A 24,909-nucleotide genomic window follows, 5' to 3' on the forward strand; every position below is an offset into this window, starting at 1 on the left:
CTGATCTACTATTTTGGGCCAGGTGATCACTGATACAAACCAGGCTTATTTCTGTTTGAATGGGCTTTTTTAATGTTTTAATAGATTTGTATTTTTGGTCTTAGGATGATTTCGAGTCCAGTCCTTGTTTGTGAGTCTTGTAGTTTGTTTGTGCCCTTGCTGTTTGAATGTGTCTTGCTTTGATTACAGTTTAATTCTGCTCAGTTTGTCTCTGCATCCTAATGTCCTACAATTGTTCTGTTACAGTCAGTATTGCACAGTAGGATTTTCAATAAGGAGGTATTTAGGGACATTTTGGGTCAGTGATTTGATGTTAGGGCCATTGTTCAGAGACAGATACATGGGAAGATTCAGAAACTGTTAGGGTCAGCTATTGTCTGTCTGATGATCTGGCCATCATTATCTTCATCTGTATGCATTATTACCTGACAATCCTCATCATCATCTGTTTACCATCATCATTCAGTTCTTGTCATCTCTTGGTCAGTTGCTACTTTTGTTGCCTGCCAGTCTTGAAATGCGCTTTGTAGCATTTTGCTTGAGATACTCCATGTCTGTGGTATGACTTTTGTTTCCAATTGATAGTGATTAATTAAACAGAAACACCATTCAAATAATAATATATACAAAAAAATAAGCAAGAACTTTCCGACATATAAGAAAATTTTATTACATAATTTAACCTGGCCCTTCATACAATTGACATGCACTATTCTTAAATGCATATTGTTATTTTACTTTAGAGTAGAAGTTACTCATCAGTAGTCCATACTGTACTTCAGATGTATTCTGGTCTGGACAACACCTGCATTTCTACTCCTTCAGTTTTATCTTTAAAGGTGCCAGCAAGTTTTCCTGAACTTCGGTCCCTATGAAAAAGAAAGAAAACAATTCATATATATTTGGAATGAATAGATTTAGCTATTTTTTGTTACATAATGGGGTAATTTACTATACTGAAATATGCCTTAATTACATAGTAACATAGTATATAAGGCCGAAAAAAGACATTTGTCCATCCAGTTCAGCCTGTTATCCTGCAAGTTGATCCAGAGAAAGGAAAAAAAACAAAAAACTGTGAGGTAGAAGCCAATTTTCCACACTTAAGGCTACTTTCACACTTGTGTTCGGAGCGGATCCGTCTGGTGTCTGCACAGACGGATCCGCTCCTATAATGCAAACATTGGGATCCGTTCAGAACGGATCCGTCTGCATTATAGTTCAGAAAAAATTCTAAGTGTGAAAGTTAGTCAGACGGATCCGTCCCCATTGACTTACATTGTACGTCTGGACGGATCCGTTTGGCTCCGCACGGCCAGGCGGACACCCGAACGCTGCAAGCTGCATTCGGATGTCCGCCTGCTGAGCGGAACGGAGGCCAAGCGGAGCCATCCTGATGCATTCTGAGCGGATCCACATCCACTCAGAATGCATTGGGGCTCTACGGATCCGTTCGGGGCCGCTTGTGAGAGCCTTCAAACGGAGCTCACAAGCGGAACCCCGAACGCAAGTATGAAAGTAGCCTAAGGGGGGAACAATTCCTTCCCAACTCCAATCAGACAATAAGAATAACTCCCTGGATCAACGACCCCTCTCTAGTAGCTATAGCCTGTAATATTATTACACTCCAGAAATACATCCAGGCCCCTCTTGAATTCATTTATTGTACTCACCATCACCACATCCTCAGGCAGAGAATTCCATAGTATCACTGCTCTTACCGTAAAGAATCCTTTTCTATATTGGTGTACAAACCTTCTTTCCTCCAGATGCAGAGGGTGTCCCCTCGTCACAGTCACAGTCACAGTCCTGGGGATAAATAGATGATGGGAGAGATCTCTGTACTGTCCCCTGATAAATTTATACATAGTAATTAGATCTCCCCTCAGTCATCTTTTTTCTAAAGTGAATAACCCTAATGTTGATAATCTTTCAGGGTACTGTAGTTGCCCCATTCCAGTTATTACTTTAGTTGCCCTCCTCTGAACCCTCTCCAGCTCTGCTATGTCTGCCTTGTTCACTGGATCCCAGAACTGTACACAGTACTCCATGTGTGGTCTGACTAATGATTTGTAAAGTGGTAGGACTATGTTCTCATCACGGGCATCTATGCCCCTTTTGATGAAACCCATTATCTTAATGGCCTTGGCAGCAGCTGCCTGACACTGGTTTTTATTGCTTAGTTTGCGGTTTATTAAAGTTCCTAGGTCCTTTTCCATGTCAGTGTTACCGTGTGTTTTACCATTTAGTATGTACGGGTGATTTGCATTATTCCTTCTCATGTGCATAACCTTACATTTGTTAGTGTTAAACCTCATCTGCCACTTATCTGCCCAAGCCTCTTATCTATCCAGATCCATCTGTAGCAGTATATTGTCCTCTTCAGTGTTAATTACTTTACACAGTTTAGTGTCATCTGCAAAAATTGATATTTTACTGTGCAAGCCTTCTACAAGTTTATTAATAAATATATTGAAGAGAATAGGGCCCAATACTGACCCCTGAGGTACTCCACTAGTGACAGTGACCCAATCTGAGTGTGTACCATTAATAACCACCCTCTGTTTTCTATCATTGTGCCAGTTACTTACCCACATACAGACATTTTCCCACAGTCCGAGCATTCTCATTTTATATACTAACCTTTTATGTGGTATAGTGTCATATGCTTTGGAGAAGTCCAGATATACGACATTCATTGATTCACCACTGTCAAGTCTAGAACTTACCTCCTCATAGAAACTGATTAAATTAGTTTGACATAACCGATCCCTGTTATTTGCTTATTTTCATTGAGATCCTCCAAGATAGCATCTCTTAGAAAACCTTCAAACTGTTTACCCACAACTGATGTAAAACTCACAGGACTATAGTTTCCGGGCTCTGTTTTTGCACCCTTTTTGAATATTGGCACCACATTTGCTATGCGCCAATCCTGTGGAACACTCCCTGTCAGTATAGAGTCTGTAAATATCAGAAATAAGGGTCTGGCTATGACATTACGTAATTCTCTTAGGATACGGGGGTGTATGCCATCTGGTCTTGGCGATTTGTCTATTTTAATCTTTTCAAGTCGCTGTTGTACTTCTTCCTGGGTCAGACAGGGCACTTTTATTGGGGAATTTACTTTTACATTCTGCATTTCATCTGACAGTTTCTTTTCCTCAGTGAATACAGTGGAGAAAAAAATATTTAATAACTTTGCTTTCTTCTCGTCGCTCTCTGCAACTCCCCCCTCATTGCTCTGTAGAGGGCCGACACCTTCAGATTTATACTTTTTACTATTTACATAATTGAAGAACATTTTCGGGTTAGTTTTGCTCTCTTTAGCAATTAATCTCTCGGTCTCTAGTTTGGCGGCTTTTATTTGTTTTTTACATATTCTATTTTTTTTCCTTATAGTTTTTCAGTGCTTCCTGGCCCCCTCCTGTTTTAGTGATTTAAATGCTTTCTTTTTGTCATTTTATTGCTTTCTTTACAGTTCTATTTATCCACATTGGTTTGTTCTTGTTCCTTAACCCTTTATTCCTATAAGGTATGTACCTCTCACAATTATATTTTAGGATGTTTTAAAAAATATCCCATTTTGTGGCGGTATTTTTATTTTTGAGGACTTTGTCCCAGTTAGTTATGCCTATGGCCTCTCTTAGTTAACTAAATTTAGCTTTTTTGAAGTTTGGTATTTTTGCTACTCCCTGTAGAAACGCTTGTTTGAAGGATAATTGGAAGGTTATTACTCTACAGGGAGTGCAGAATTATTAGGCAAGTTGTATTTTTGAGGATTAATTTTATTATTGAACAACAACCATGTTCTCAATGAACCCAAAAAACTCATTAATATCAAAGCTGAATATTTTTGGAAGTAGTTTTTAGTTTGTTTTTAGTTTTAGCTATTTTAGGGGGATATCTGTGTGTGCAGGTGACTATTACTGTGCATAATTATTAGGCAACTTAACAAAAAACAAATATATACCCATTTCAATTATTTATTTTTACCAGTGAAACCAATATAACATCTCAACATTCACAAATATACATTTCTGACATTCAAAAACAAAACAAAAACAAATCAGTGACCAATATAGCCACCTTTCTTTGCAAGGACACTCAAAAGCCTGCCATCCATGGATTCTGTCAGTGTTTTGATCTGTTCACCATCAACATTGCGTGCAGCAGCAACCACAGCCTCCCAGACACTGTTCAGAGAGGTGTACTTTTTTCCCTCCTTGTAAATCTCACATTTGATGATGGACCACAGGTTCTCAATGGGGTTCAGATCAGGTGAACAAGGAGGCCATGTCATTAGATTTTCTTCTTTTATACCCTTTCTTGCCAGCCACGCTGTGGAGTACTTGGACTCGTGTGATGGAGCATTGTCCTGCATGAAAATCATGTTTTTCTTGAAGGATGCAGACTTCTTCCTGTACCACTGCTTGAAGAAGGTGTCTTCCAGAAACTGGCAGTAGGACTGGGAGTTGAGCTTGACTCCATCCTCAACCCGAAAAGGCCCCACAAGCTCATCTTTGATGATACCAGCCAAAAACAGTACTCCACCTCCACCTTGCTGGCGTCTGAGTCGGACTGGAGCTCTCTGCCCTTGACCAATCCAGCCACGGGCCCATCCATCTGGCCCATCAAGACTCACTCTCATTTCATCAGTCCATAAAACCTTAGAAAAATCAGTCTTGAGATATTTCTTGGCCCAGTCTTGACGTTTCAGCTCGTGTGTCTTGTTCAGTGGTGGTCGTCTTTCAGCCTTTCTTACCTTGGCCATGTCTCTGAGTATTGCACACCTTGTGCTTTTGGGCACTCCAGTGATGTTGCAGCTCTGAAATATGGCCAAACTGGTGGCAAGTGGCATCTTGGCAGCTGCACGCTTGACTTTTCTCAGTTCATGGGCAGTTATTTTGCGCCTTGGTTTTTCCACACGCTTCTTGCGACCCTGTTGACTATTTTGAATGAAACGCTTGATTGTTCGATGATCACGCTTCAGAAGCTTTGCAATTTTAAGAGTGCTGCATTCCTCTGCAAGATATCTCACTATTTTTGACTTTTCTGAGCCTGTGAAGTCCTTCTTTTGACCCATTTTGCCAAAGGAAAGGAAGTTGCCTAATAATTATGCACACCTAATATAGGGTGTTGATGTCATTAGACCACACCCCTTCTCATTACAGAGATGCACATCACCTAATATGCTTAATTGGTAGTAGGCTTTCGAGCCTATACAGCTTGGAGTAAGACAACATGCATAAAGAGGATGATGTGGTCAAAATACTCATTTGCCTAATAATTCTGCACTCCCTGTATGGTCACTATTTCCCAGGTGTTCCCCAACCTGCACATTTGTTGTTCTGTCAGGTCTATTGGTTAATACTAAGTCCAGTATGGCCGTCCCTCTAATCGGGTTCTGAACCAGTTGGGAAAGGTAATTGTCTTTGGTTATTGCCAAGAACCTGTTTCCTTTATGAGATGTACAGCTTTCAGTTTCCCAGTCTATATCTGGGTAGTTGAAGTCCCCCATAATAACCACCTCATTATGATTTGCCGCCTCGTCTATCTAGTTTAGTAGTAGATTTTCTGTGAACTCTGGTATATTAGGTGGTTTATAATAAACTACTATTAGTAATTTATTATTATTTTTGCCTCCATGTATTTCTACCCACAGTGACTCCACATGTTCATTTCCCTCACTTATATCTTCTCGGACTGTAGGCTTTAGACAGGACTTTACATAAAGGCAGATCCCTCCCCCTCGCCGGTTTTGTCGATCCTTTCTAAACAGACTGTACCCTTGTACATTAACTGCTCAGTCATAGTTATCATCCATCCATGTCTCAGTTCTTCCCAAAATGTTATAGTCCTCCTCACACATCACTAATTCCAGTTCCCCAGTTTTATTAGTCAGGCTTCTGGCATTAGTATACATACAATTAAGAGGTTTATGTATATTTTTTACCCTACACTTTTCCTTCTGAACTGTTCTAGTCCCTCCATCCATTCCTCCCCCAGTCCCATCCTATAACGTAATTACCCTCCCCCAGTCCCTAGTTTAAACACTTTTCCAACCTTCTAGTCATCGTTCCCCCCAACACAGCTGCCCTTTCCCCATTGAGGTGCAGCCCATCCCTACGATAGAGCCTGTAGCTCACAGAGAAGTCGGCCCAGTTCTCCAGGAACCCAAACCCCTCCTTCTTACACCAGTTCTTGAGCCACTTGTTAACCTACCTAATCTCCCGCTGCCTTTCTTGTTTGGCTCGTGGTATATGAAGTATTTTGAAAAACATTACCTTTGAGGTACTTGCCCTAAGCTTTTGACCAAAATACCTAAAATCATTTTTAAGGACTCTCCACCTTCCTCTAACTTTGTAATTGGTTACGATATGGACCATGACTGCTGGATCTTCTCCAGACCCTCCCAGTAATCTGTCAAACCGATCCACGATGAACTCTAGCGTCAGGAAGACAACACACTGTTCGGCGATCACGGTCTTTGTGACAGATTGCCCTTTCTGTACCACTAATAATTGAGTCTCCCACTACCAGCACCTGTCTGTCCTGCCCTGCTCTCCTGGTCCCCTGCTTACTGGAGCTGACATTAGGCGTATTTCAGGCGCAGATGGAGGGGCAACAGTTAGTTGGGCCTTTAAATGTGAGTTCTTCTCACACTTGGTCTAAAATTTTGGATGTGGCGTGGGCGGGGAAGGGGCCGGTAGGCTCGTCTTATTCATCATTTTCTACGCCTGGCTTACTCTTACATTTAGACTGGCACTGGATGTGCAAAAGTTATGGAGAGGCCAGCGCCTCTTGGCCAGCATAGGGCATTTTTGAAGACTGGCATCTAAAACGCTGGTCTTAATAAATGTGCCCCTATTTGTCTATACCAGAAAAGTTATATAAATGTGTATATGGAAAAAATATACATGTGCAATATTAGTGCATTTCACTTGAGTATACATCGGGAGAGATTGATTATGATGGAATTTCATATGCTGCTCTTAATCTAAATTAAGCTAGATGTAACTCATTTTTAAGGAGCACATGCCTCTTTAAATCCTTCCCATCTTTTTGCCGTCTATGCACTCAAAAATCAGATCAAATTTGCAATAAACTTACAAAAGTTTGTAAAGTAACTTATACCAAATTTGTAGGTCGAATGGTGGTCCCACCTCCTTCCTCTAAGCCATTTGCATGTTTAAAATAATTTGGAAGAAAATAAACATCTTTGAACAAAGATTTTCAACTGTCTTAGGACTTTTTCACACGACCGTTGCCCCTCCGTGCCCGTGCTGTGGTCCGCAATTCACGGCCACCCACATGCGGATCGCGACCCCATTCACTTCACTGTTCTGGAAAAAGATAGAGCAAGTGCTATTTTTTTGCGGTGCGGAGGCACGGAATGGAACCCACAGAAGCACTCCGTAGTGCTTCCATAGGATTCTGTTCTGTGCCTCCGTTCCGCACCGCATCTCTGGATTTGTGGACCCATTCAAGTGAATGGGACCGCATCCGTGATGCGGAATGCACACGGCCGGTGCCCCGTGTATTGCAGATCCGTGTGAATGAGCCCTTAGGGAGAGAATACACTGACATGTGGCAGATTTTGTTGCACAAATTTCTGCCACTAAAAATCACTTCCATTCAGCTAAAAGGGGCTGTTTTGGTGGGAAGCCACATTCAGGTGCAACAAGTGAGAGCCCTTTTTATGGTTATTTTTTTTCCCAGTAGCAAAGGTTGCAAAAGTCATACAGAAGGAAAACTTTAACCTCTTAAAGGACCAGCCAATTTTTTTCTGCTCATTCATTTTTTTCCTTCCTGTCCAATAAAAACCATGATTTTTTAAATTTCACATATTCATATGAGGGGATTACACAGTGGGTGTAGACTAGAATAGATTTGGCTTGGGGCGACTTCCAGGTTACCCCCTTGGTGTTCACCCTTTATGCCGTATACAGGTATCTGGATTTGCTGTGTTAGCTCTCTGAGTAGTCTCTGTTCAAGTGACAGCTGAGCCATGGGGTGCTAGAGACAACAATGCTGAGCACCAAGGGATCATGGCTGTGTCCACCAGAGAGGGTGTAGTGGTGGCAGGCACGGGTTGTTGATGGCTTCATTTTTCTGGAGAAAATGGGGTTCATTTATGACTCACGCCATGTTGCGGCAGAAACTGCGACTTCTTCCCTGCTTATACCAGGTCAACAAAAGGGGGCATAGCGTGGGCGGGAAGGGGATGGGCAGGTGGGCCCATCTCATTCATAATTTTCTACCCCTGTTTTAGGCATAGAAAATGGTCTAAATGTAAAACAGCAAGGAATCTTGTGCCTCTACATAACTTTGGCAATTTACCGCCAGTGCAGGGGCTTATTAAGACTGGCGTCTAAAATGATGGTCTTAATAAATGTGCCTCAGTTTCTTTTTTTAATGGCACTATTTAATTTAACTTTGATCTTGAATAAGAAAACAGGAAATGTGAGGTGAAATTGGAGGAAAAAAATGCAATTGTGCCATGATGTTTTTTCATGGCATTCACTAAAATGACATGATTATTTTTATTTTGTGGGTCAATATAATTACTAGAGATGAGCAAAATGAAGTTGCCGAAGTGGAATTCGATCCGAATTTCGGGAAAAATTTGATTCACACTGAATCCTAATTTCCTCACGCTTCATGGTAACTTAGTGCAGGAAGAGACATCAGCAGGCGCTAGGGACTGTGATAGAAAATACTTTAAAACTTACTGTATAGAAGTTCAGGGAACGGATAGGGAGGAATCATTATACATTATTGAAGCAGAACAGGGTTCAGTAGGGGAGTTTACAGCCTGGGGAATAGGAACAATCCTATTACACCTTGCTGCACTGACTGAAGATCCAAATTGCCATTATACAACTCTGTAATTGCAGCAAACAGTTCTTGTTATTGGGGTGCAAGTGCTGTTTGATACAGCCATTAACAGGGTTTATTACAAGGAAATATTTCTATGTCTTATTTGCCCCTGTGCGGTGCAGTTATATGTTCTAATCTAAAGCATTTTTTGGATTGTATTAGTGGGGAAAAAAGGGCTTATTAGCCGTTGTGTGGTGAAGTGAGAAAATTACAGCCCTTTTTGGCGTGTATTAGTGGCAAAAAAATATATATTTGCCATTCAGCGGTGCAGTTATATGTTCTAAAGCTCTTTTTGGCGTGTATTAGTGGCTTAACAAAAAGTATTTGCTGTTGTGTGGTGAAGTGAGAAAATTACAGCCCTTTTTGGCGTGTATTAGTGGCAAAAAAATATATTTGCCGTTCAGCGGTGCAGTTATATGTTCTAAAGCCCTTTTTGGCGTGTATTAGTGGCACAAAAAAAAGTATTTGCTGTAGTGTGGTGAAAAGAAGAAATTGTCCCTTTTTGGCGTGTATTAGTGCAAAAAAATATTTATATTTGCTGTTCAGCAGTGCAGTTATATGTAAAGATAGCCTTGCCGTTCGCCCGGCGGTCGTTTCACAGCAAACTTTGCGCGTTCGCGATTCGCCGAACATGCGAACATATGGAGATGTTCGCATGCGCCACATTCTTTTGCATTGCGCCAAACTTTGACCCATGACACATCCATTCAGTAGGACAGGACAGGACAGCCAATTGAGACGTTTCAGCACATGGACACACCCCACCCCGATCTGGCAGCAATTTTACATTATGTGTTTTGCCAGTGTAGGGAGAGGTTGCTTTGTAGAGCAGGGACAGACTGTTAGGGACACCAAACGCTAGCTAATAGGGCCACAAAAGTCCTTTTAAGGACTGGTATAGGTGTGTTATCGATAGGTGTGATATACTGAGGGGTCTGATAGAGATGGCCTTGCGGTCGTTTCAAGGCGAACTTTGCGCGTTCGCGATTTGCCGAACATGCAAACATATGGCGATATTCGCGCCCCGCCATATTCTTTACATTGTGAAGAACTTTGACCCATGACACATCCATCAGGTGGTACAGGACAGCCAATTGAAAAGTTTCAGCACATAGACATACCCTACCTTATAAATAAACCTGATCTGGGCGCCATTTTACATTCAGTCTTTTGCCAGTGTAGGGAGAGGTTGCTGTGTGGAGCAGGGACAGACTGTTAGGGACACAAATCGCTAGCTAATAGGGCCACAAAAGTCCTTTTAAGGACTGGTATAGGTGTGCTATCGATAGGTGTAATATACTTATAATATGCTTTCTAAGATAGAAAGCATATTATAGTGCAATTGTATTGTGCAGCAGTTGTGTGTGGTTTTGCTGCGTCACCGCATCTACACAGAGTGACAAACACTATTTGTAGAAATTATTTCTACTAGTGTGATTTACCAGTTGCCCCCCAAAAAAACTGATTGAAGAAGGGATTTTATATACCAATAATATACGTTCTATATAGTGCATTTAGGTAGCGCAGCATTTGTCTGCGGTTTTGCTGTGTCACCGCATCTACACAGAGTGACAAACACTATTTGAAGAAATAATTTCTACTGGTGTGATTTACCAGTTTTCCCCCCCAAAAAACTGATTGACGCAGGGATTTTATATACCAATAATATACGTTCTATATAGTGCATTTAGGTACTGCAGCATTTGTCTGCGGATTTGCTGCATTACCGCATCTACACAGAGTAAAAAACACAATTGAAACGAATAATTTCTACTGGTGTGATTTACCAGTTGCCACCACAAAAAACTGATTGAGGCAGGGGTGTGATATACCTTCTTCCACAAATACTGCTCTTCTATAGGGACTTTTGTCAGGGTCATTTTGAAAATGAAAGGCAGAGGAAGAGGCAGGCTATTCCGTAGGAGTGGTAGGGGTCGAGCAGGTGCACCAGGCCGGAGCCTAAGTGGGAAGTTGCAGAAGGTACGCGCGATTACGTAAAAGGATGCACCAGACTTGGTTGAGTGGCTCACTCAGCCATCCGCTTCTGCACCCTCCTCATCCTCTCTATCTGAACCCTCTTCACTCTCTGTTGTGTCCATCCCCAAAGATATCACCACCATATCCCCTGCGCTCACGTCAGAGGAATTATTTTCCCATACATTCCAAGACCTTTCCGATGCGCAGCCATTCTTGGCATCGGATCAGGAAGAGGAGGTATCAACGGTCGCCACCCAGCAGTCTGACGACAGTACCCAGATCAGCCCAAGGAGGGTTGTCCCCGCTGTTGCTGCCTACTCAGAGATCTCTAATGTCAGTGGTGGTGAAGGTGACTAATATGATGATGACGTGTCAATGGACGTCACGTGGGTGCCCACAAGAGAGGAAGAGGAGGGGAGTTCAGAGGGAGAGACGGAGCAGCAGATAGGGAGGAGAAGCAGTCAGAACTTACAGTGCACAGGAGGCAAAAAGCAGACTGCAAATGTATCTGGAGCGAGCCATTCACCATGCACGGTCACATCTTGCGCTCCCAGGACGCCGGCACATAGCTCCGCAGTGTGGGCTTTTTTTAACGTGTCAGCAGCTGACAATAGTGTTGCCATCTACAGCCTGTGCTGTCAACGCATAAGTCGCGGTAAGCCCAACACTCAACTAGGGACGACCGCCTTAAGAAGGCACCTGGCCTCCTATCACCAAGCCCAGTGGGAGCAATGCCGTCAGAACCCACAAATCCACACTCCCGGTGCTCCACGTCCTGCCTCTTCTCCTTCTCCTCTCTAGTCCCATTTGTCCTCCACTCCACGTTCCACTGTGTTGTCGTCACGTTTATCTGGCAAAAGGCAGGCTTCTGTGGCCCAAATGTTCGAGCGTAAAAAGTTGATGACGGCGGATAACCGTCGGAACTGCTAGCCTGCCAACTACTGCCATATAAACTGGTGGACTCGGAGGCCTTTAGAAAATTTGCACACTGCAATGGAAAGTTCCCGGAAGGAAATATTTCTTCCAGAAGGGCATCCCAGAGCTATATGGCAAGTGAATATATCGCTGGCACACAGTGTCAGGGCCAAGATACATCTGACCACAGACAAATGGTCTAGCAAACACGGGTAGAGAAGTTACATAAATTTTACTGCCCACTGGGGGAACCTTCTGACGGCTGTCAAGCATGTAACCAGTGGCACCTGTGTGGATTTGGTGTTACCACCACAGATTGCATACAGGCCTGCCTCTTCTTCTCCTCTTCCTACTCCATCCTCTGTCTCCTCCTCAGCTGACTCCTCCTTTCCACTGCTACCGCCTCGTCCGCTGCACCCCCCAAGCTCCCCAGAACCTATTCGATGTGCCAGGTGAGACGTTGCCATGCTGTGCTGCGGCTGTTGTGCCTGGAAACCAAGAGCCACACCGGTCCTGCACTCCTTTCAGCTCTGCGGTCACAGGTCGATCAGTGGCTAACCCCGCTCAATTTGACAGTTGGTAAAGTGGTGTGCGGCAACGGTGCCAATTTGCTGAGCGCACTAAAACAGGGCAAAATGACACACATGCCGTGCATGGCACACGTCCTGAACTTAGTCGTGCAGTGATTCGTTGCCAAATACCCCGGGGTCCAGGACGTTTTGCAGCAGGCCAGGAAAATCTCTGGCCATTTTAGAAGATCTTACACAGCCATGGCTCGCCTTGCTGACTATCAGCGGCAACACCACCTGCCCGTCAGACGTCTGATTTGTGACAGCCCGACGAGCTGGAACTCCACCTTGTATATGCTTGATAGGCTTCTTCAGCAGCAACGTGCCGTTAACGACTACCTGGACGAACTCTGCCGCAGGACAGGTTCTGGGGAGCTTGGTTTCTTTTTATTGCGCCAGTGACTGCTCATGCGCAATGCATGCAGACTTCTGCGGCCATTTGATGAGATCACTAGACTGATCAGTCGCAGCCAGGGCACCATCAGTGACATCGTACCTTAAGTCGCAATGCTGAATAATTTCCCTGGGGGGCTACTCCATCTGAGACAAGTCAGCAGGAGTCTGAAGAGGAGTCAGAGGAGGATGGTGGCTGGGGGGAGGAGGAGCAGAAGCAAGAAGAGCAGGCTTTGAGGGCGACTTTAAACATTTCGGGGATCCCTGGTGTTGTCCGTGGCTGGGTGGAGGAGACAGAGGACGAAATTCTCCTGGGCGATGAGCAGGAGCTAGGGCGGTCCACCGCTTCCAATTTAGTGCAAATGGGGGCCTTCATGCTCCAGTGTTTGAAGAGCGACCCCCGTAAAAAAGCATAAAGTTCAAGGACCAGTACTGGGTGGCAACGTACTTCGACCCCCGTTACAAACACAAAATGGCGGACATGTTACCAGCATTACAGAGGGCTGTCAGAATGCAGCATTTCCAGGCCTTCCTGCGAGAGATGCTGCATTCTGCTGTTGTGGGTGCTGGGAGAGGAATTTCCACCCACAGCGAAACAGGTGCGGGTACAAATTCTACCACGCCTGCAAAAAGAGGGTGGTTTGAAGATGTGTTGGTCACTTAGGATATGAGATCATTCTTGCAGCCAACCCATCGACAGCCGCCCTCCGGATCCAGCCTCAGCGAACGCCTAGACCGACAGGTGTCCAACTACATTGGGTTAACGGCCGAGGAACCCGTGGACTACTGGGTGTGCAGGCTTGACCTGTGGCCAGAGCTAGCACAATTTGCCATATAACTCTTGGCTTGCCCCTTGTCGAGTGTCCTGTCCGTAAGGATGCTCAGCGGCGCGGCGGGGATACTGTCACACTCGCCTAGCTCATGACAGTGAGGACTACCTCACATTTCTAAAAATGAATGAGGCAAGGATCTCAAAAGGAATTCAATACCTGTGATGACCACGTGTAATTGAATTTCCTCATGCCTGTCAGGGCAAAAAATCCTACTCTGATTTATGCTGAGATCCAAATTAGTATGGCAAATAGGTATCGAGTACTCGGAAGAATTGAATAATACAATCAAGATTCTATCCAAACAAGTCTCTGTTTATTTCCTATAGAACGAAAATACTTATACCACATTAGGGCCAGTTACGGTTATACACCCACACACTTATCATAAAACATCTGGACATATAGAAATGTTTATGAAGCAGAAAATGTAAATGTCAGTTAACCGCTGACTTTCTATATAAAAAAAAAAACGAGACATATCTATCAGAATAGAGGAAGTAGATATAGCACACCAAGCAGTTTCCATTTCTCGAGAAAAGCAAAGGTGGGCCTAAAATGGCCGCTGTAGACACAAAGATGGAGTCTCATCCCTCACATCTCCCCCATTTGAGACCATGGTGAGCCCGTAAGATCCGGCCTGACGTACCCCAGATATTCCACCTCATGGATGAAATATATATCTGCTGGTAGCCGTGCAAAGTTCAGTTGAACCAGGGTTCCGAGCTCATCCATAGTCTCACTATGGAATTGGTAAAAAGTTACTTCTGTCTGCAGTTTTTTCAAGCAGTCTTCTAATACATGGCAGAATACAATATACTACTATTACAAGCAAGATTATAACAACAATCAGTGATACAAATATGCAAAATGGACCCTCCATCTTTGAGACATCTGTGGACTGTAGCCGCCCAGAGGTACTTCAGAACAAGCTAATCCTATTCTGCCCTTTGTGATCCCTTCCAAGGAGAGAAAGAGTACCACAGATACTCTCAATAATCTTGATATTGTTTCTTCTTCTTACAGACGTTATTAATAAACATAAGCATAAGCTTGATTACAATGTAAATGACTAATATAATTAGTACTACATGTACTACTGTTTGAAAAAGCCCTATGTCACAGTCGTATTGTTTGACCATGATGCGGTTGCCGTGCAGACTGGTTGCCGGGGGCAACGAGTAGTTTTCGGTTTGCGGGTGCACTTCCCCTTAGGTGATTCTTCCTGCTGTTTGGTGAGTGTGGGTTAATTTCCTGACTAGGTGTGGATCAGGGTGTGGTCTCTTGGAGCTATTTAGCCTAGGCTTGTTGCATGGAGGTTAGTTGTGCTCTAGCCTTTCTTTGGGCTGGAAGCTATGCTCCTTTCTGTGGCTATTCCATCTGCCCAGTCATTGAGGGCCACCTTGTTGGACATCAAGGTCTTATAGCAATGTCATCCCTATGTCTTTTCCATGTCTCCACCCATCCTTATGTGTCTATGTTTGGTGTGGGTTTGATTTGGGATTTGGTTGCTATGTCTTGTGCGTTGTTACATGTCTGGTCTGTTGATGTTGTGTCCAGCATGTCTGCTAGACATTTCCCCTCTTCGTCTTCTGAACCTAAAGACATTAGCAGCCTTGCCTGGAGCCACCTTGCTAGGGTGTCCGCAGGTTGTTGTGTGGTTATTCCATCTTTGCTGCGGCAGGTAAGTGTTTGATGTTCCGTTGTTACATTGTGTTCTTACCTGCCGTGCAGTTGCTGCATTGTCTTTCTCCCTGTCTGCTACTGGACCGCTGGAGACGCCGTGGTGATGGATGAACAGGAGGTCTCTGCCCTGTCACTATGTTGAGGGCGATGCAGGGATTCCTAGACCTTTAGTTTCGTGGGTATGAGCCCCCTTACCTAAAATTGAGTCTAGGGCAATTTTAGGGAAGCTTTAGGAGGTGACCAGCTCACTTTTCCCTGCCTACGGCCTAGTACCTGGTGACATTGTATGGTGGGGAGTTTCCCCCACTCCCCACCGTGACAGTATGTCCAACAAGGTGGCCCTCACTCTGGGAAATGGAACATGAAGACCAGGAGCATAACTCCAACACACACCATGGCTGGAGTACCACTGACTCCTGGCCTCTAGCCACAGGTAAGATGAAGCACCTAGTGACCAACAAGGTGGTTAACCCCTCCAGCACCGGACAGAGGAGGAAACAACTGAAAGGGGAAGTGTACACACCAGCACAAAAAGCTACACGTTGCCGCAGGCAACAACATGCAAGGCAACCATGTCACGGCACACACCACAAAGGCCGTGACACTGCCCCCGCATGCTGAAACAGCAAAACGTTGCCACGGGCAACAGCAAGCGTGGCATAAGTGTCACAGCGCAAACAGCAAAGGCTGTGACACCCTATTAACAACCCACTCCACCCTTTGAACTAGTTGGTAGGATTGAGAAATGAAAAGGTGTCTCACCGCCTTGAGTCTTTATTTGCACTATTTTCCTGTAACCATTTGTCTCTCACCTTTTCTATTCCAGCATTTACCTGTAGGTTACCTTGGGGATCTATATAATGGCAACAAGTAGGTCCTACAACCTGACATATACCTCCCTCCTTTGCTGTCAGGTGTGTTGATTGGTGACAATGATTATCTGATTCTGGACAATGTTAGAGGTGTTTGAGTTTTAACACCTCCCATATCTGATCATCCAAATAATCAGTTGCCACCACTAGCTTGTCCCACATCTTCATTACCATGGGGTACAAGAACAAGGTACTGAAAATCTTATTGGAGATGCTCATCTCTACTACGTGAGGTTTACCATTTGGTCTGGGTGTATTGTCCTTGGCTCTTCGATAAAGAGTATGTTTAGGTACAGCAATTATGTCTGTCAGAATGGGGTATTATAAAGGTTGCAGGAGTAAGTCGGGCAATTGTACATAAACCAGTGACATTTCTGGGCAACCACTTATATGCCTTATGCCCACAGACTAGGAATATACTTTCTGGGACTGCAACCACTGTACTATTAAACAACTGATTATAAATTTGGCCAGTAGGACACCTGCTGCCAGTTTTGATCCCTTTTCCTGACTCTTTGAGGAGTTAGTGGTCATTCCAGCAATTAAATCAACTAAGGTACGGCTGTTGCACGCCAGATTCTTGCCCTTTACAGGATCTATACCAACACACTGCACCAAGCTGTTCGAGTTAGAGTCTTTGCAGCCGAATTTGTCATGAGGACTAAAAAAAACATACCTTTCGACTGTATCTGCAAACAATAACAGTGTGACCAACTTAGAAAATATGACACATTGCACCACATGTACTCGTTCCAGGGGGTAGAGCTATAATCAACTGGTGGCCCTGATCTGTTTACCATTAGAGTCCCGAATAGTTCGCCAGCGAATAGTTCCCGGCGAACATAGCTTGTTCGCGTTCGCCGCGGCGGGTGAACATATGCGATGTTCGGTCCGCCCCCTATACATCATTATTGAGTAAACTTTGACCCTGTACCTCACAGTCAGCAGACACATTCCAGCCAATCAGCAGCAGACCCTCCCTCCCAGACCCTCCCACCTCCTGGACCACATCCATTTTAGAGTCATTCGGAAGCTGCATTCTTAGTGAGAGGAGGGACAGTGCTGCTGCTGATCTAATAGGGAAAGCGTTAGCTAGGGCAGTGTTCTGTGTCCACAGACTCATCTGCTGTAAGGACAGTGTCCTGACAGCACCCCAAAAAGCCCTTTTCAGGGCTGGTACATCAGTCTGCTTTTTTTTTTTTTTTTTTTATATTTATATACATATTGCAGTTGCCTGCCCGTGTTGTGTGAGAGGCTGCAGGCTCAGTCACAGACAGTACTGTGTGCACATCATTCATACAGGGTGTGACAGAAAATACCTTGCAGATAAAAAAAAATTCTATTTAATATTTTTCTGTGATCTAATCACATTTAAAAGCCCGTGTGTGTCAGGCCCACACAGACTGTATTGTGGCCACTGGCTAGTGGGTAGGCCTCCACTTATACCGTTACAGGGTGTCACTCACTCACAAATACCTTGCAGATAAAAAAAATTCAATTTAATCATTTTCTGTGATATAATCCCAGTTGCAAGCCAGTGTGTGTCTGGCTCACAGACTGTACTGTGTCCACTGGCTAGCCCACCACTCATACCGTTACAGGGTGTCACTCACTCACAAATACCTTGCAGATAAAAAAAATCAATTTAATAATTTTCTGTGATATAATCCCAGTTGCAAGCCAGTGTGTGTCTGGCCCACACAGACTGTACTGTGGCCACTGGCTAGCCCACCACTCATACCGTTACAGGGTGTCACTCACTCACAAATACCTTGCAGATAAAAAAAATTCTATTTAATATTTTTCTGTGATATAATCCCAGTTGCAAGCCAGTGTGTCTGGCCCACACAGACTGTACTGTGCCCACTGCCCACCACTTATATAGGGTGGCACAGTACCTTGCACGCATAGTACCACTTATCTAAAAAAAAATGACAGGCAGAGGCAGGCCACCCCGCAGGGGCGGTCGTGGTGCTGTGATTTCCACTAGGCCTGGAATAATGCCCAGTGTTCAGAGGCCACGTACCCTGAACCCAAAAAATTCGGAGAAAATAGTTGACTGGCTTACACAGGACACCCAATCTTGAACAGCTTCCGCTAATAACTTTGACGCACCATCCTCCTCCAGCTCAGCTTTGGTCACCTGCTCTCAAGTTACCACTCTCCCGCCCGCCGCCACCACCACCACTACCACCACAGCCACCGCAGCCGCTTCAATGGATCCCTCAGAGGAGTTATTTACACATCAGTTGGATGAAATTAGTGATGCACAACCATTATTGCCAGAGGATGTAGATAACAGGGATATGTCTCAGTCAGGCAGCATTACACACATGGACGTACAGTGTGATGATGATGTACCCACTGCTGCTTCCTTTGCTGAGGTGTCAGATACAAGTAAAGTGGTTGATGATGACGATGTGTCCGTGGATGCCACGTGGGTGCCTGCTCGAAGAGAAGAAGAAGAGGGGGAAAGTTCAGAAGGGGAGACAGAGAGAATGAGGAGACGAGTTGGAAGCAGGGGGAGGTCATCGCAAGGAGCTAGTGGCACAGTCAGACAGCATGTATCGGCACCCGGGGTCAGCCAGACAGCACGCCAATCAACGCATGCTGTTGCCACCACCAGAATGCAGTCATTGCAAAGCTCAGCAGTGTGGCATTTTTCTGTGTGTGTCTGCCTCTGATAACAGCAATGCCATTTGCAACCTGTGCAAAAAGAAACTGAGTCGTGGGAAGTCCAACACCCACATCGGTACAACTGCTTTGCGAAGGCACATGATCGCACATCACAAACGCCTATGGGATCAACACATGAGTACAAGCAGCACACAAACTCAAAGCCACCATCCTCCTCCTGGTCCAGCATCTTCAGCCACGTCAACCACTGCTGTCCCCCTTGCCCCCTCTCAACCACCCGCCACTCCGCCTCTCACCTTCAGCAGTTCCATCTCATCTGCCCACAGTCAGGTGTCTGTCAAGGAAATGTTTGAGCATAAGAAGCCAATGTCACAGTCACCCCCTTGCCCGGCGTCTGACAGCTGGCTTGACGGAACTCTTAGCCCGCCAGCTTTTACCATACCATCTGGTGGAGTCTGAGGCCTTCAAAAAATTTGTCGCTATTGGGACACCACAGTGTAAGGTACCCAGACTAATTTTTTTTTCAAAAAAGGCAATCCCAAACCTCTACTCAGTGATTGAAAAGGAAGTCATGGCATCTCTGGCATACAGTGTTGGGGCAAGGGTCCATCTGACCACTGATACCTGGTCTGCAAAGCACGGTCAGGGCAGGTATATCATGTACACTGCGCATTGGGTCAACCTGCTGACGGCTGCCAAGCATGGAATGCGTGGCTCTGCAGCGGAGTTGGTGACACTGCCACGACTTGCAGGCAGGCCTACTGCCACCTCCTCTACTCCTCCTACTCCATGCTCTTCGATAACCTCCTCGGCTGAGTCCTCTTCTGCTGCGGCATCTGGCTGCACATCAACTGAATCCCCCCAGCTCCCCAGGGGCTATTCCACATCCCGGATACGACCGTGTCACGCTGTCTTGGGGTTGACTTGCCTGAAAGCAGAGAGCCACACCGGACCAGCACTCCTGTCCGCCCTGAACGCACAGGTGGATCAGTGGCTGACCCCGCACCAACTGGAGATCGGCAAAGTGGTGTGTGACAATGGAAGCAATGTGTTGGCGGCATTGAATTTGGGCAAGTTGTCACATGTGCCATGCATGGCACATGTGTTGAATCTCATCGTACAACGCTTTGTGTCTAAGTACCCATGCTTACAGGACGTCCTCAAGCAGGCCAGGAAGGTGTGTGGCCATTTCAGGCGTTCCTACACGGCCATGGCGCACTTGTCAGACATTCAGCACCGAAACAACATGCCAGTGAGGCGCTTGATTTGCGACAGCCCGACACGTTGGAATTCAACACTACTAATGTTCGACCGCCTGCTCCAACAAGAAAAAGCAGTCAACGAGTATTTGTATGACCGGGGTGCTAGGACAGCCTCTGCGGAGCTCGGAATTTTTTTGCCACGTTACTGGATGCTCATGCGCAATGCCTGTAGGCTCATGCGTCCTTTTGAGGAGGTGACAAACCTAGTCAGTCGCACCGAAGGCACCATTAGCGACCTCATCCCATTTGTTTTCTTCCTGGAGCGTGCCCTGCGAAGAGTGCTGGATCAGGCTGTAGATGAGCGTGAAAAGGAAGAGGAAGAGTTGTGGTCACCATCACCACCAGAAACAGCCTTGTCATCATCGCTTGCCGGACCTGCGGCAACGCTGCAAGAGGAGTATGAGGAAGAGGAGTCAGAGGAGGAATGTGGCTTTGAGGAGGAAGAAGACCAACCACAGCAGGCATCCCAGGGTGCTCGTTGTTGTCACCTATCTGGGACCCGTGGTGTTGTACGTGGCTGGGGGGAAGAACAGACCGTCAATGACATCAGTGAGGACGAGGAACGGGAAATGAGTAGCTCGGCATCCAACCTTGTGCAAATAGGGTCTTTCATGCTGTCATGTCTGTTGAGGGACCCTTGTATAAAAAGGATGAAGGAGAACGACCTGTACTGGGTGGCCATGCTACTAGACCCCCGGTATAAGCAGAAAGTGGCGGAAATGTTACCAAATTACCGAAAGTCAGAAAGGATGCAGCAGTTCAAAACCAAACAAAAAAATATGCTTTACACAGCTTATAAAGGGGGATGTCACAGCACAACGGGAATCTAACTGGGGAAGAGGTGAAAGTAATCCTCCTCCTACCACGGCGGCAAGGACAGGACGCTTTACAGATGTGTTGTTGATGGAGGACATGCAGAGCTTTTTCAGTCCTACACATCGCCACAGCCCTTCGGGATCCAGCCTTAGAGAACGACTCGACCGACAGGTAGCAGACTACCTCGCCTTAACTGCAGATATCGACACTCTGAGGAGCGATGAACCCCTTGATTACTGAGTGTGCAGGCTTGACCTGTGGCCTGAGCTATCCCAGTTTGCGATAGAACTTCTGGCCTGCCCCGCTTAAAATGTCCTGTCAGAAAGGACCTTCAGTGCAGCAGGAGGCATTGTCACTGACAAAAGAAGTCGCCTCGGTCAAAAAAGTGTTGATTACCTCACCTTCATTAAGATGAATGAGGCATGGATCCCGAAGGGACTGACAGTGGGGGATACGTTTGACTAACAAAAGGCCTGATGACATGCCTTGGCCTCAAAATGGTCCCCACGCTGCTGTATTTAATGTCTGCATACCGGATGACTTTTGTGAATTCTCCGCCACCAACTAGGGTTCAAGCCACAATGTTTTAGTCACCTTTCTGCCTTGAAAACATCAATTTTTCCGGCCGCTGCTACAACAGCGGCTGCAACAATACCATTATTTTTCAGGCATGTGTACATGCCTAATTTTTCTGGCCTCTGGTGCTGCACTGTGGCTGCAAAAAAAAAAAAAAGGCACATACAAAGTGTCAATTCCCCTTCGTGATCGTTACCTTGTTGTGGTGAAGGGGCTTGCGTATCACAATGAAGCGATCATCACCTCTATGAGTGTGTTGGCAATGTTGCCACACCCCAGATGATAAGGCCGTTGCTTCAATATGATCAGACCAAAAGCGATCGGCTGGATAATTTTTCATAGAAAAAAAAATTATGTTTTTTTTTATTTATTTTTTTAAGTTGTATTGGTTTTTAATACATAAAATAAAAAAAATCATAATAGTCTCTTAATAGTTTATTAGAAATAATGCAGACAATTTAAAAAATCCCCATAAATTCCAATACAAAGCAAGTACAAAGCTCAGAACTAAATTATTGCAGGATGTCGTAATGGTTCGTTAATTCGACAATGGTTAATCAATTCTACACACGTCCCCGGATAGGGGACGTAACAGGGATTAAACTGATAGGAATAGTACTAGTTAAGACACCACTCATATAGGGTGTCACAGCACATTGCTCCGTGCACGCGCAGTGCCCCAACTTGGGAGTAAGAGGATCGACCAAGCTGCTTTTTCCATCTCCCGGTTCCTAAAATCAATTCATTTTGGTGTATCAGAGTTTGGTCTGTCACTGTGAAGGCAGTCGAAGGTACCCGGCCTAAATTTTTTTTCACAAAAGGCAATCCCTGATATGGGACGTAACAGGGATTAAACTGATGAGAAGAGAACTACAGAAAATACCACTCAAATCGGGTGTGAGAGTAAATTGCACGGTGCAGACGCAGTGACCATGGCATGGATTCAAACAAAGGGGAGGGAGCCAGCGTTTTTTTAACCATCTCCCCGTTCGAAAAATCAATTTAATGAATGGACCCCAGATTGGGGACGTAACAGGGATTAAACTGATGAGAATAGTACTACAGAAAATACCACTCATATCGGGTGTGAGAGTAAATTGCACGGCGCAGACACAGTGACCGTGGATTCAAACAAAGGGGAGGGAGCCAGCATTTTTTTAACCATCTCCCCGTTCGAAAAATCTATTCAATTCACCTTTCGGGGACGCTTGGTGTTGTACGTAGCTGGGTGGAGGAAGAAACCTTCAATGACATCAACGGGACATGTAATAATTTAGTAAGACTCCTGTACTCCACTTGGATTTCAATATAATGCTTTTTATTTTGTGCGGTTCCAGTCAAAAAAACGTTTTTGGCTAGACAGCCTTCTTCAGAACAACCGGATTAGGCCGCATATAGTGTATAGATGAGCATTATGAAATAGGCTTCCCTCAGTGGGTGGCAGGATGCTGCGTTTCACGTGGGCTCTATGGCCCTGTTTGGCATGCGTTCCGGGAGGCTAAGGCCTGTGTGCCGGAAGCTGAAAGTACTAGCTTCAAGTACTACATTAAGTACTAGTAAAGAGATATTGCAGCAGACTGAAGAGATTCAAGAGATACTGCAAGAGATTGGCTTAGAGTCTCCAACTGGCTCATCTGTGTTGTTTTTTGCTGATCATTGATTGAGAAGAGGTAAGGAATTCGGTCAGCTGTTTGCTATTGTGCGTTTGCTAATGAGCCTAGCTCACTAAGGTGTTACATTTGTTGCTGGGGGAGGAGTTTGGGAAGGAGTGTGTGTATATATAGAGACAGACTCATTAGCTGGCCTAATTCATTAGCTGAAAGTACTAGCTTCAAGTACTACATTAAGTACTAGTAAAGAGATATTGCAGCAGACTGAAGAGATTCAAGAGATACTGCAAGAGATTGGCTTAGAGTCTCCAACTGGCTCATCTGTGTTGTTTTTGCTGATCATTGATTGAGAAGAGGTAAGGAATTCGGTCAGCTGTTTGCTATTGTGCGTTTGCTAATGAGCCTAGCTCACTAAGGTGTTACATTTGTTGCTGGGGGAGGAGTTTGGGAAGGAGTGTGTGTGTATATATAGAGACAGACTCATTAGCTGGCCTAATTCATTAGCTGAAAGTACTAGCTTCAAGTACTACATTAAGTACTAGTAAAGAGATATTGCAGCAGACTGAAGAGATTCAAGAGATATTGCAGGAGATAGTCAGGAGGTAGGCTGGAAGGTGGAAACAATACAAAAAAAAAAGGTAAGATTTGTTTGATTTAAAGTTACAAATTTATTTTTTTATTTTTTTTATTTTTTCTCCTCTTTAAAATGGCAGACTTGGTTCAGTGCAGGAATTGTTGTGCATTTATTTCATGTTCCACTCTTTGGAGATTCGGATGCTGTCAGATCTGTAGACAGTTCTCCTTACTGCAGCAGGAAATTGCATTTTTGAAAGTTGAAATATTTAAATTATCGGTTAAACAAACTCCAGCTAGGACTGCTGCAATGCCACTGCCACAGAGGACCCCCAGAAATGGCAGATGGGTTAATGTAGGTTCTGGAAGTCTTAGAGTGGTGGATAGAAGACATGTCCCACAGTCGGTGGTTCTCCATAATTCATTTGCAGCACTCCCAGAATGTAAGGACAACATTGATATGGACTCAAGCACAGAGGGTGAGAAACCATCGACTCCTATGTCTAATGTATGCAACAAAAAAGATAAAGTGAAGTCTCAAAGGATGCAGCTGTTGCTGGGTGATTCAATCATAAGAAGTGTGGAGCTTAAAGAAAATTGTTTTGAGAGATGTCTCCCTGGGGCTACTGCTAGAAGAGATAGAAGACGTATTATTAATATTGTTAAGCAAGCAAAGCAGGAAGGGGACGTGGATGTTCTTGTCCATCTAGGGACAAATGACCTGGCTTGCAATGAAGTGTCAGAGGTGAAAAAATCTTTTATCACACTTGGTAATGACGTACAGGATTTTGCATCCACCATTTCATTTTCTGAAGTTCTGCCTGTGCATAATGTTCAGAATGATAGGCAGAGGCGCATAAAGGAGTTCAACATATGGCTTGGTAAATGGTGTCAAGAGCAAGGATTTGGCTTTGTTTCTCATGATAGCTCTACTTGGAATAGAAAGGAACTGTACAAAAAAGATGGTTTGCATCTTTCTCTCAAAGGAACAAATGTACTTAGTGAACAACTCCAAGAATTTGCGAAAGAGTATTTAAACTAGGAAGGGGGGGCAAAAGAGTGAAAATAAAAGAGTCCAATTGCCCCCCGAAACAATGCCAGAACAGGCCAGAAGCACTGAGGTTAAGAAATGATAAGCTCAGAGTCCTGTCTACAAATGCTCGCAGTTTAGGTAAAAAAATCAATGAACTTGGGTCAATAATGGCATCTGAGAATGTAGATTTAGTGGCTGTTACGGAGACATGGTTTAATGAAAGAAATGACTGGGACATAACCATACCAGGGTACTCTTTATACAGAAGAGACAGAGA

General features: G+C 44.7%; 1 protein-coding gene across 1 annotated transcript in view; it reads right to left on the bottom strand.

Moving 5' to 3' along the window:
• Positions 1 to 764: 764 nt before the first annotated feature.
• NPSR1 (neuropeptide S receptor 1) overlaps positions 765 to 24,909 on the bottom strand; it is an 835,810-nt gene continuing 811,665 nt past the window's right edge. Inside the window, exon 9 of the mRNA XM_040433038.1 lies at positions 765 to 869. Coding sequence (XP_040288972.1) covers positions 779 to 869 — 91 coding nt within the window. The 3' untranslated portion in view covers positions 765 to 778. The remainder of the gene's footprint in view (positions 870 to 24,909) is intronic.

Source organism: Bufo bufo, chromosome 5 (genome assembly GCF_905171765.1).
Source record: "Bufo bufo chromosome 5, aBufBuf1.1, whole genome shotgun sequence".
Lineage (NCBI taxonomy): Eukaryota > Metazoa > Chordata > Amphibia > Anura > Bufonidae > Bufo > Bufo bufo.